The sequence below is a fragment of the Salmo trutta genome, chromosome 4, assembly GCF_901001165.1.
Source record: "Salmo trutta chromosome 4, fSalTru1.1, whole genome shotgun sequence".
NCBI classification, from domain to species: domain Eukaryota; kingdom Metazoa; phylum Chordata; class Actinopteri; order Salmoniformes; family Salmonidae; genus Salmo; species Salmo trutta.
The window spans coordinates 28,937,541-28,949,539 of record NC_042960.1 but is presented as its reverse complement, the minus strand read 5'-3'; the positions used below and the strand labels follow the sequence as shown (position 1 = coordinate 28,949,539).

General features: G+C 40.8%; 1 protein-coding gene across 1 annotated transcript in view; it reads right to left on the bottom strand.

Moving 5' to 3' along the window:
- Nucleotides 1-1,964: 1,964 nt before the first annotated feature.
- LOC115192195 (protein Niban) overlaps nucleotides 1,965-11,999 on the bottom strand; it is a 49,360-nt gene continuing 39,325 nt past the window's right edge. Inside the window, exons 11-14 of the mRNA XM_029750414.1 lie at nucleotides 9,758-9,868; nucleotides 9,516-9,623; nucleotides 2,496-2,607; nucleotides 1,965-2,343 (exon numbers count right to left, since the gene is read on the bottom strand). Of these exons, the coding sequence (XP_029606274.1) occupies nucleotides 2,066-2,343; nucleotides 2,496-2,607; nucleotides 9,516-9,623; nucleotides 9,758-9,868 (609 nt within the window). The 3' untranslated portion in view covers nucleotides 1,965-2,065. The remainder of the gene's footprint in view (nucleotides 2,344-2,495; nucleotides 2,608-9,515; nucleotides 9,624-9,757; nucleotides 9,869-11,999) is intronic.

Genomic DNA, 11,999 nt, shown 5'->3' with positions numbered 1-11,999 from the left:
GCTTTGCGTTGTGCTACTGTGGTTGGGTGTCTACTTCAATGGATGTCTCTGCCTCGGTCGGTGTCCCTACTTACTCTTTTTAAACAGCGACTGGCTCTTCTAACGTCACTATTTCAGAGGCAATTGGATTGTCTACCTTCTCTGTCTCAGCCGGAGGGCCTGTGTCAACATGAGTGGTCTAAGTTAGAGCAGGAATGTCCACTTTAGCTGTCTCAGGACAGGGATGTCCACCTGAGCTGTTTCCGTTGTAGCAGGACTAGCCATTTTATCTGTCTCGGCTGGGACTGGAGAGTCCCATTGAACTATCTCAGTTGGTTCTCTATACAACAAGAGTATAGTCTACCTAGCCGGCATGAAAATGAACCACGAGGAAAAGCGTCCTCCATTTGCTATTAAATTGCATAGATGACATGTATTTTTTCCCCGCTGCCCCTGTTTTATTATCACTTGTGAATGATGCCCAGCTTAAGGCAAAAAAGAAACAGCACATGCTTTTTTTAGTGCAACTTTTTAAAATCATGGTCACACACTTCATGTAGCCTAGCCCATACGCCTATAGACTTGTATCACAACTAAAGTGGCCAAATAACTTCTTAAAATTAAGCACATTAATCCGCGTTACAACGGGTGTAGAGCCTAACTGGCATACACACACAGCGCATGTGTCAAGTTTGGGGAAGATCATTTTCACCATAAAAATGCACCTTGATAATAAGACCTATAATAAAAATGCATAATCGCATTTGTAGCCTACTGCCGTGTGCACATTGTTGTGCTTATAATGTAAGAAATAGCCTAACAGTTTATCAACATCTTTAAGCTAAAAGTTCTCATCTGTTGCGTCAGGCTCATTGCTTAAAACAGTTTCTTTTTTTATGTTTGTGGTTGTATTAATTTGGGATCTATCGCCTCCCACAACAGTCCCAGACTATGTTTGGAATATTTATTTCTCGCACAGAATAGGTCAACTTTTGTATTATTGGGATAGTAAATTGACATAGGCTAGTGCTTTTGCTATTCATTAGGCCTACACATCTTGTTGGCTGTAGAAAATTAAATGTGGACAGTTCTTTCAATATCTCCAATATGTGCCTCGGAATGTGTCTGTCTTCGCCGGATGTGTCTGTCTTCATTTGTAGCCTGTAATAAAGACCCGATCACGTGACAGAGAGCCATGTGAATGAGAGGTGCTTCAGCACGCAGCAGGGAGAAGGGAATTATAATTAGAATATTCATCCCAAGGGCATAACGGCCCCTGGTCGCAAAAGGAATGGATTTTTTCAGAGGGCATTATGGCCACACAAAGGGGATGTAGCCGGGAAATTCAAGGCATTATCAAGTGCTTGTCAAATTGTGAATGAGCGACTGATGTACCTTTCATGCAACTTTTTTCAAATCATCATTAGAGTTGCATTATGCAGCATTAGAATGTGCTAAAAATCAAATCGCAAATGATGCATATAGAAGTACCTGTTTCTTTGTTTTCTGCTCAACACAGAATAGCCACATGTGCGCACTGCCTCAAGTCATTTGGACAAAATATCCTTTCTATTTTCTTCAGCTATGTTCAATTGTATTCTTCATACTATAGAATAATATAAAATAATGCCACTAAATTCTAAGCAAATCTTGTCTGCTAAATGAACTAATGTAGCCCACAGACATATGGCATTGCCAGATCAGGCCCTAACATAAGGACAACTCAGAATATGCTATTCTGCTCTTCTGAAATAGACTACATTTTCTAGATATCATAAGGTGAATGCCCCAATTTGTAAGTCGCTCTGGATAAGAGCGTCTGCTAAATGACGTAAATGTAAAATGTTTCTTTAGACCTGTCTAAAATAAATAATGGATTTATTGTGATGGTGTAGGCTATATTACATGGATTTATTAGACTTTTTAAAATGTAGATGTTCCAAAAGTCTGCATCAGTGGCTTGTAGGGTATGTGTGGAAGCCAGGAGATGCTAAATGTGTTTATGTTAATTAACGGTCAAATACTGAGAACAGCAGTTATTTGCTTGACAATCACCGGCTGACAAATTGTCACGACTGCCACAGCCCTACCCTTGTGCACCCCCACCGACCACCAGGCCATTGCCCTGAAGAGGAGAGGCGGGCTGGGCTGTTACCTCGGCTTCGGGCTGGGTCTCTGGGGGGGTCTGGATAAAGGTAGGGGTCTCAGGCTGGGTCTGGAGCTGTCCGTGGAAGCCTAGCATCCTGGCTGGGTTGCTGGGGATGAAAGGGGTGGAGAAGAGGCTGGAGCAGCTGGACTGGCTCAGGAGGTCTCTGGTGTCTGTGAACAGATTGTGTTTCTTCAGCCTGGCTGCCTCCTCCACCACTGTAGAGCAAACAGAGACGTGTTTAAAAGCAAGCGCACTAATAATATTGGTGTGGGTGAGCAGAGAGAGTAACATTGTAGTAATGCCTAAAATGTGTATTACAATTGAATAAGATAAAATGAATAACTCCGATATCTAGTAGAAACAATACCTTTGATGACTTCCTTGTTCAGAATCTGCAGCAAAATGCCCTCATAGATATTGTGAACATGGACAAAGTTGGAATAGTCTGCATAGACTAACTGTTTAAGACCCTGCAGCTCCTAAAGACACAGAAACAACCGTTTCAACCTGTGATTTTCTAAACAATAATGAGATTTCAGGACACAAAAAAATATGTAAAGGCTTGTTGTGCTCTCAAAACACTATTCTTTTGGGGCAGTCTAATTTATGCTGGCTTTCCCCCCATTTTTTTGAGGGTTTTGAAGGCTAGCTGAGAGACTCACTGTTTTGCAGGTGTGTAGCAACTGATAATGTAATAAAATGCCAATAATGGAAGAGGAGCTAATGTAAGAACTTTTGGATGTGTAATAGTGTAATTACTTTAACCAATAATGTAATATTCACTCTCTTTTACCCATACAAGCGAGACCCTCTGGCATCTACTAGTGTGACCATCACCGGTGCAGCGAGACCCTCTACAACGTCTACATCATCCACAAGTATGACCACCACCAGTGCAGCCATGGAAGATGATGAAATGGAGGAAGCACCTCTGGATCAAGGACCACCTGAGATTATTATGACCCTCACGGAAGTGACCACTGAGGACCTTGTTGAACAGGGTGTGGCCATGGAGACTAACGAGGAGAGACACGAAGAGGAACAAAGTCACACCAGGCGCCATCGGAGGTACCAGCCCCCAGATCCACTCATTTCAGCAGAGGCTCCTCCAAGCTGTCGAGAGGGATGCAGCCCAACCTGATGCTCACAGGAAGGAGGAGGAAGAGACCCTCTTTGCCATCAGCCTGGTGGCAACCCTAAAGAGGCTGCCTCAGCAAAGAAAAGCAGCAGTCAAGGTTAACATTAATTAGCTGCTTTCGATGCCGAGTTCAATGTTACGTTTTTTGTCTCCACAACACAGGTAGTGTCTTAAGTATTGCGACAGTGAAGTAAAGTAGGTAATTTTTTACAGTATACTCATGTAGGCTAATTGGTATTTCAGATCAAAGGATTCATATGAGGCAAATGTAAAGCTGTTGTTTCTGGGTTAGAAAATATCCTAAAACAAGTTTGCTGTCTAAATATTTGCCTGTCATATTCATCTTTTGATCTGAAATACAAATTCCATGAGTAAACAGCAAGAATTACCAATGTTACCATACTGTTCCAATATTATGCCACTAACTACACTATACAAGCAGTATTTAGTTAACATAAATCTCACCTTTTATGGTGTTATTTTATGTAATGCTTGTAAGTGTTGTTTTTCTCTTCCCTTCCAGAGATGGAGTCAATTTAGCCAACCAGCTCACATGAAGGACAGGAAGAGGAGAGTTGTCTGGTTGTTGTTTTGACCTTCTCCTCCAACGGGTTTTGAGCAGGTGAGGAGAGGACGCAAGGAATCAAGGAAATGCTAATTATATTTTCCAAGTGTCCTCACTTGAGATTTTCTAACTGTCCTTATTCCACTTATTATGTCCTTTCTTCGTAGGCTTTTTAGTATAAACTTCATGGAATTCATAAAGTAAATAGTTTCTCAATACTTACTGTAGGACAGCATTCATTATTAGTTGTACATAGATTGCATGAAAATTGACTGAATTGAAACTGACACACTGGAGAATTCAGATGCTCTTGTTGTTCTTTTCCAAGACTAAAGGTGAAATGTGTGTTTACCTGTAATGTGGCTACACATTCACTTTTAGTTTTTTCAGACAGCCCTGCCCTCTCTCTCTTTATGGCCATGTCTGAAGTTCCCCTACTGTCTAGGCTTTATGAGTAGTCCCTGTATCTGTCTGCAGTTGTGCCAACAATACATGCTGTTGTTGTTCTCTTACAGATTTCAGGCTACACATACATTTTTGTATTTTTACACGCACATACATGGACACACACCTCTTTCAATAGTTTTTATTTTTGGTAACATTTTTACAACACACATACCTGTCATGTTCTTTCCTGTACTTGAATAAGTATTAACCCCTTCCCTCTCCCATTAAAATCAGCATTATACACACCTGGCATGGTACATCAGGTGAGCAGGAGCTCTAATTAAGGTTATACGACATACAGTTAGTATGATAACAATGGACCGTAGGTAACCTAGGGACAATACAAATAGTAAAGTTTACCACCATCTTCACTGGTCTGACAAAATGCAGGTTAGGAAGAGAGTGTGTTTTTACTTTAATCTGGTCTTAGATCTGCAAAGGTGTAGGGAAGAAATAAACAGATTAAGTCTAAATGAGATATTAATAAACAAATGAAACAACTGACTATGAAAACATTACACTTTAATGTGTGGTCTTTACTCCCAAATTTCACTTAAATATAACTTCCAAATGAAGAGAGACAATGAGACATAAAAAAAATCAGGGGAAAAAATTATATTTCATGGACAACGGTGGATGGTTCTTAAAATAACCTTGGTGTTAGGGGGCTCTTAAAAGAGCTGTTTCACTCCACGGCATACTGCCATGGGACTTTACGTGCTGGCGATGAGAAGTAGGTGGTCAGCTTCTCCCTCACCTGGAGTACCTGTTTGGGGGCGTTGTTGGCACCTGCCCTGGTGACATAAGGTAGGTGACCATTTGGCGTGCCCATCTCCATCCGGAGCGGCTCCTGGAATGACCTCCGCAGGTAGTTGTGGAGAACACATGTGGCCTTCACGCAGACATTGACATTTGAGGGGCTGAGACCAAGCACTCTCCAATACATTCTCCACCGGGCTGTCAAGCATCCCAAAGGCGCATTTAACAACTAACCTTGCCCTGGATCGTTGTTTGTTAAAGATCATTACAGGCTTTGGCAATGGCAGCTGGCGTCCAGCGTAGTGCCTCATGAGGTTGGATCTCAAGGGAAGGCCTCGTCCCTGACAAAGACGTGGGGAACGGGTCCCAGGTCTTTAGCCCCAGGGAGTGATGCAGGTGGTGGAGTCTCCAGGGTGCCATCCTGAAGTGCCTGGCCAAAGGCAGAGTCCCGGAGGGTTCCACTATCACTTCCCTTGGCGTAAGTACCAACATCGACGACACGGAAACACGACACGGAAGTAGATGGCATCTACAACAGCCAAGAGTACAACTGAATATGTACCTTTGTAGTTGTAGAATTGCGAACCCGAGCACGGTGGAGCCTGGATTACTACATGTTTCCCGTCAATGGAGCCAAGACAGTTGGGAAAATTCCACCTCTCCAGGAACTCGGCAGCGATGGCCCTCCAGTCTTCCTCCTTGGGGACAGGCATGTATTCACCATCCAGACAGTTGGTCTCCAAGAATGTGAAATAAAATTCAAAACAATTATCAATATTGTGACGAACTTGAAATTCCACCCACATATTCTATCTACTCATATACAATACCGGTAAAAAGTTTTAGAACACCTACTCATTCCTTGGTTTTTCTTTATTTTTACTATTTTCTACATTGTAGAATAATAGTGAATACATAAAAACTGTAAAATAACACATATGGAAACATGCAGTAACCAAAAAAAGTGTTAAACAAATCAAAATATATTCTATATTTGAGATTCTTCAAATAGCCACCCTTTGCCTTGATGACAGCTTTGCACACTGGTATTTGGTATTCTCTCAATCAGCTTCACCTGGAAGCTTTTCCAACAGTCTTGAAGGAGTTCCCATATATGCTGAGCACTTGTTGGCTGCTTTTCCTTCAGTCTGCGGTCCGACTCATCCCAAACCATCTCAATTTGGTTGAGGTCAGGGGATTGTGGAGGCCAGGTCATCTGATGCAGCACGCCATCACTCTAATTCTATGCAAATTTGCCCTTACACAGCCTGGTCCTGTTGAAAAACAAATGATAGTCCCACAAAGCACAAACCAGATGGAATGGCGTATCGCTGCAGAAATCTGTGGTAGCCATGCTGGTTAAGTGTGCATTGAATTCTAAATAAATCACAGACAGTGTCACCAGCAAAGCACCCCCACACCATCACACCTCCTCCTCCATGCTTTACGGTGGGAAATACACATGCGGAGATCATCCGTTCACCCATGCGGTTGGGACCAAAAATCTCCAATTTGGACTACGGACCAAAGGACAAATTTCCACCGGTCTAATGTCCATTGCTCGTGTTTCTTGGCACAAGCAAGTCTCTTCTTCTTATTGGTATCCTTTAGTATTGGTTACTTGCAGAATTTTGACCATGAAGGCCTGATTCACACAGTCTCCTCTGAACAGTTGATGTTGAGATGTGTCTGTTACTTGAACTCTGTGAAGCATTTATTTTGGCTGCAATCTGAGGTGTAGTTAATTGACCATTTCTGAGGCTGGTAACTCTAATGAACTTATCCTCTGCAGCAGAGGTAACTCTGGGTCTTCCATTCCTGTGGCAGTCCTCATGAGAGCCAGTTTCATCACAGCGCTTAATGGTTTTTGTGACTGCACTTTCAAAGTTCTTGAAATGTTCCATATTGACTGACGTTCATGTCTTAAAGTAATGATGGACTGCCGTTTCTCTTCACTTATTTGAGCTGTTCTTGCCATAATATGGACTTGGTTTTTTACCAAATAGGGATATCTTCTGTATACTACCCCTACCTTGTCACAACACAACTGATTGGCTCAAACGCATTAGGGTGGCTACTTTGAAGAATCTCAAATATAAGATATATTTTGATTTGCTTAACACTTTTTTGGCTACTACATGATTCCATATGTCTTATTTCATAGTTTTGATGTCTTCACTATTATTCTGCAATGTAGAACATAGTACAAATAAAAAATAACCCTTGAATGAGTAGGTGTGTTCAAACTTTTGATTGGTACTGTATATGTATTAATAAGGAGGCACAGCATAGGTAGTCAGTTTCGACATTGCTAGTTTGCTTCCTTTACCTAACTTAATCTGTGCAGGTGTTTTAAAACTTTTGACCAGTAGTGTACCTACCTCATTACAGTTTATTATGCTCTACTAATTATATTGTAATACTCATCAACCCTCATTAACAATGCCTTGAAACAGTACAATTCAGTCTATGACTGTATCAATAAACTGTAGCCCAGGCCAACTATACTCTTAGAAAAAAAGTGCTATCTAGAACCTAAAAGGGTTCTCCGGCTGTCCCCATAGGAGAACCCTTTGAGGAACCCTTTTTGGTTCCAGGTACAGTAGTACCCTTTTTGGTTCCAGGTAGAACCTTATTCGGTTCCATGTATAAACTTTTCCCCAAAGGGTTCTACCTGGAATCAAAAAGGGTTATCCTATGGGGAAAGAAGGACACTTTTAAGGAACCCTTTTTTCTAAGAGTGTATGTGATTCCAATAAGAATGTCATGAATGACTGTAACTGTCTTGAACAACAAGTGGTCCTGGAGAAGACTAGCCTACCTTCATCAGGGCAGAAGGCACCCCAACTTTCTTTTCATTTGGTAACATTGCCTCATTAAAAAATCTTTTTAAACCAACTTTGGGAAAAGTTATAGTCCTAATGAACATAAGGGCTATTAACTAGAGAGCCCTTTAGCTAGCTAGGTTGCACATAAAATATATCTAATATCAATCAATTACAGTATCAAAGGCTTTAAAAAATTCACTAGAATTGAGCTTACCGGAGACAAATCGCCAGGCTTTCAACTGGGCTGATGGGCTCCCGGTAGTTGGGATCCATCTGGGCGATCCAGCCTCCAACCATCTGGAGCAGGTGATCAAACTGGCTTCGGTCCAGATGAAAGTAACTTCGAAATTCCTCTCCAAATAATCGAAGCTCTTGGATGAGACGGTGGAACTTTGCTTTCGGAACATCAACCATCTCTGGACCCACATAGACCTGCACTTTCGACGGGGCTAGTCCCGGCCCAACAGCGCAATCAAGACCACTTCCTCAACGTTTGTCTCAAAGAGACTACTCTCTGCTATCTTGGCTATTTGTTATTGCATTTCGCTCCAAAATTATACATTTTGAAGGGAAATTATTTTATAGGCTCTCACAATACATTTTTTGATGTCATCGAATAAATAATATGTATGCTACTTGGCAAATAAATTAATAAAATAGGTAAAGAAATTATGCAATCAAACTGTTTTTATTATGTAATCCCACATATTTTACTGTATATGTGTGCAACAAAAATTCAACATTCACATTTTGCTACTTTCTGTCAAGTCTGCGCATACAATTTGATGCATATATTCGATAAATCGAACGTATGTATCACACCGAACGCACTGCAACTGGCTCTGCAACGAAATGCTGCAAGGCAAACGCAGCGTTCCATTGGAAATTAATGTACTTCTGGTGTACCAAAACGCAATTACACAGTCGGTGTGTTCGAAGCAGAGGCGGACCCTCTGATGCTCTCCCTCCGCTGAGACTGACCGTCAGATGCAGGCACCATCAGTCCAGTAAAATAATGAAAGCAAATGATATACTTCAATTTATGATCACTCAACTGTGTATCACAACTAATATAACAAACTATGATCTATTACCAGTGTGATCATATACCTGAAGTTTTGAAATATCATTTTGAAATGGTCTGAGAAGAACAACATTGCCAGGGCAATTCAAGCATAGCCGATACGCAGTCATAATGTATTGGGACTATAGCCTACTGCACGAACCTCATTGCTACAAAACTGTTTTTAATCGTTTTTCACCAATTCTGAGCGGTAGATCCCGGCCTGAGTGATCTTGGCTCAGAAAGGTTTGGTGACCACTGCCTTAAGGGTGTTGACGTGAGTTATTACACTATTGATCACTTTTTTTTTTACCACTTTATAATCAACGCAGAATGTAATAATAATAATTGAATTATTACATTATGTGAAAAACTATTACGTTACGCATTGAGCATATTTATTACATTATTGGCAATGTATTACATTATCAACATGTATTACATTATAAATGCAAAATATACTACATTATTAACTGTTATTACATCATTGGCAGTTTTTACATTATAAGTTGCTACAAGGTGGGGGCCAGGTTATGTGTATTTGTTCTAGTGTTAGGTTAAAGGGTAAAGTGTGTGTATTGACTCACTGTTTTGTAAGTGGGGGCCAGGGTCTTCTTGATGTGAGGGAGAGTGATCCCCACCAAGGCCTCATGAAAGATCCTTTTCCTCACCAAACTGCTGTCATAGTCATATTGCTGCAACACATAGAGAGTTTAATCAGCAAATAAACATTCATTTTGATCAGTGCTCGTCTCAGTGAGTTCCTCTGTATGCCTGTGAAGTAACTGTGCTTTAGACACAGATGTGTAATCATGAATAAGCAGTGTACCTTGAGCACCCTGTGCCTGGACTTCTCCATGGCAGAGCATGCGTTGCGTGGGTTGTCCTCTATGTCCTTGTAGAGCAGCAGATGAAATGTGTACGCTGCATTCTCCACCAGCTGAACACAGGACATGGAGGAATTAACCGGGAGCTCATCAGTCAATGACACACTGTGCATACAGTACTAGTCAAAAGTTTGGACACATCTACTCAGTTTTTCTTTATTTTTACTGTTTTCTACATTGTAGAATGTAGTGAAAACATCAAAACTATGAAATTATCCAATTTTATTAGTCACATTTAAAAATAAACATTGTACATTTAACTAGGCAAGTCAGTTAAGAACAAATTCTTATTTACAATGACAGCCTAGGAACAGTGGGTTACCTGCCTTGTTCAGGGGTAGAACGACAAATTTTTACCTTGTCAGCTCTGGGATTTGATCGAGCAACCTTTTGGTTACTGGACCAACGCTCTAACCACTTGGCTACCTGCCGCCCCTATGTGCTGAATACATGCACCAAATACAACAGGTGTAGACCTTACAGTGAAACGCTTACTTACGAGCCCCTAACCATCCATGCAGTTAAAAAGAATACGGATAAGAATAAGAAATAAAAGTAACAAGTAATTGAAGAGCAGCAGTAAAATAACAATAGTGAGACTATATGCAGGGGGTACCGGTACAGAGTCAATGTGCGGGGGCACCGGTTAGTTGAGGTAATATGTACATGTACAGAACCTATACTGCCAATGCTTACATTGGAGGAACTCAATGCCTTCGATGAGAGACTTGGCTGGGACAGCCACTTAAAAATTATTTTTTACAGTTGAAGTCGGAAGTTTACATACACTTAGGTTGGAGTCATTAAAACTTGTTTTTCAACCTCTCCACAAATGTCTTGTTATCTTCTTCCTGGTTCGGTGTCGCTTCCATGGGACGGTTGAGCTAACGTAGGCTAATGCGATTAGCATGAGGTTGTAAGAAACAAGAACATTTCCCAGGACATAGACATAACTGATATTGGCAGAAAGCTTACATTCTTGTTGATCTAACTGCACTATCCAATTTACAGTAGCTATTACAGTGAAATAATACCATGCTATTGTTTGAGGAGAGTGCATAATTTTGAACATGAAAAGTTATTAATAAACATATTAGGCACATTTGGGCAGTCTTGATACAGCATTTTTAACAGAAATGCAATGGTTCCTTGGATCAGTCTAAAACGTTGTACATACACTGCTGCCATCTAGTGGACAAATCTAAATTGCACCTGGGCTGGAATAATACATTATGGCCTTTCTCTTGCATTTCAAAGATATTAAAAAGAACAGTTGGTTATTTCTTTGTATTATCTTTTACCAGATCTATTATTTTAGATTCTCCTAGATTCCTTTCACATTTCCACAAAGTTCAAAGTGTTTCCTTTCAAATGGTACCAAAAATATGCATATCCTTGCTTCAGGCCCTGAGCTACAGGCAGTTTGATTTGGATATGTAATTTTAGGCAAAAATTGAAAAAAGGGGCGTATCCTTAACAAACTATAGTTTTGGCAAGTCGGTTAGGACATCTACTTTGTGCATGACACAAATCATTTTCCCAACAATTGTTTACAGACAGATTATTTCACCTATTATTAAATATATCTCAATTCCAGTGGGTCAAAAGTTCACATACACTAAGTTGGCTGTGCCTTTAAACAGCTTGGAAAATTCCAGAAAATGATGTCATGGGTTAAGAAGTTTCTGATTGGCTAACTTACATAATGTGAGTCAATTGGAGGTGTCCCTGTGGATGTATTTCAAGGCCTACCTTCAAACTCAGTGCCTCTTTTCTTGACATCATGGTAAAATCAAAAGAAATCAGCTGTCACGACTTCTACCGCCTTTCCTTGTTTGGGCAGTGTTCGGCGGTCGAAGTCGCCGGTCTTCTAGCCATCACCGATCCATTTTTCATTTCCATTTGTTTTGTCTCGTTTTTCCACACACCTGGTTCTCATTTCCCTCATTATGTGTTGTGTTTTAACCCTCTGTTTTCCCCATGTCTTTGTGTGGTATTGTTTATCTGTTCATGTATGCGCACGGTAGGCTGGTTAAGCTGTGTTATGTTAAACCCTTATTTGTATTTCGTGTTAGTTTGTGCCATGTGCTTTTGGGTCGCCAAATAAAAGGCTCTGTTTTGCTACCAACTATCTGCTCTCCTGCGCCTGACTTTCTACAGCCATTCACGCATATCCTGACATCA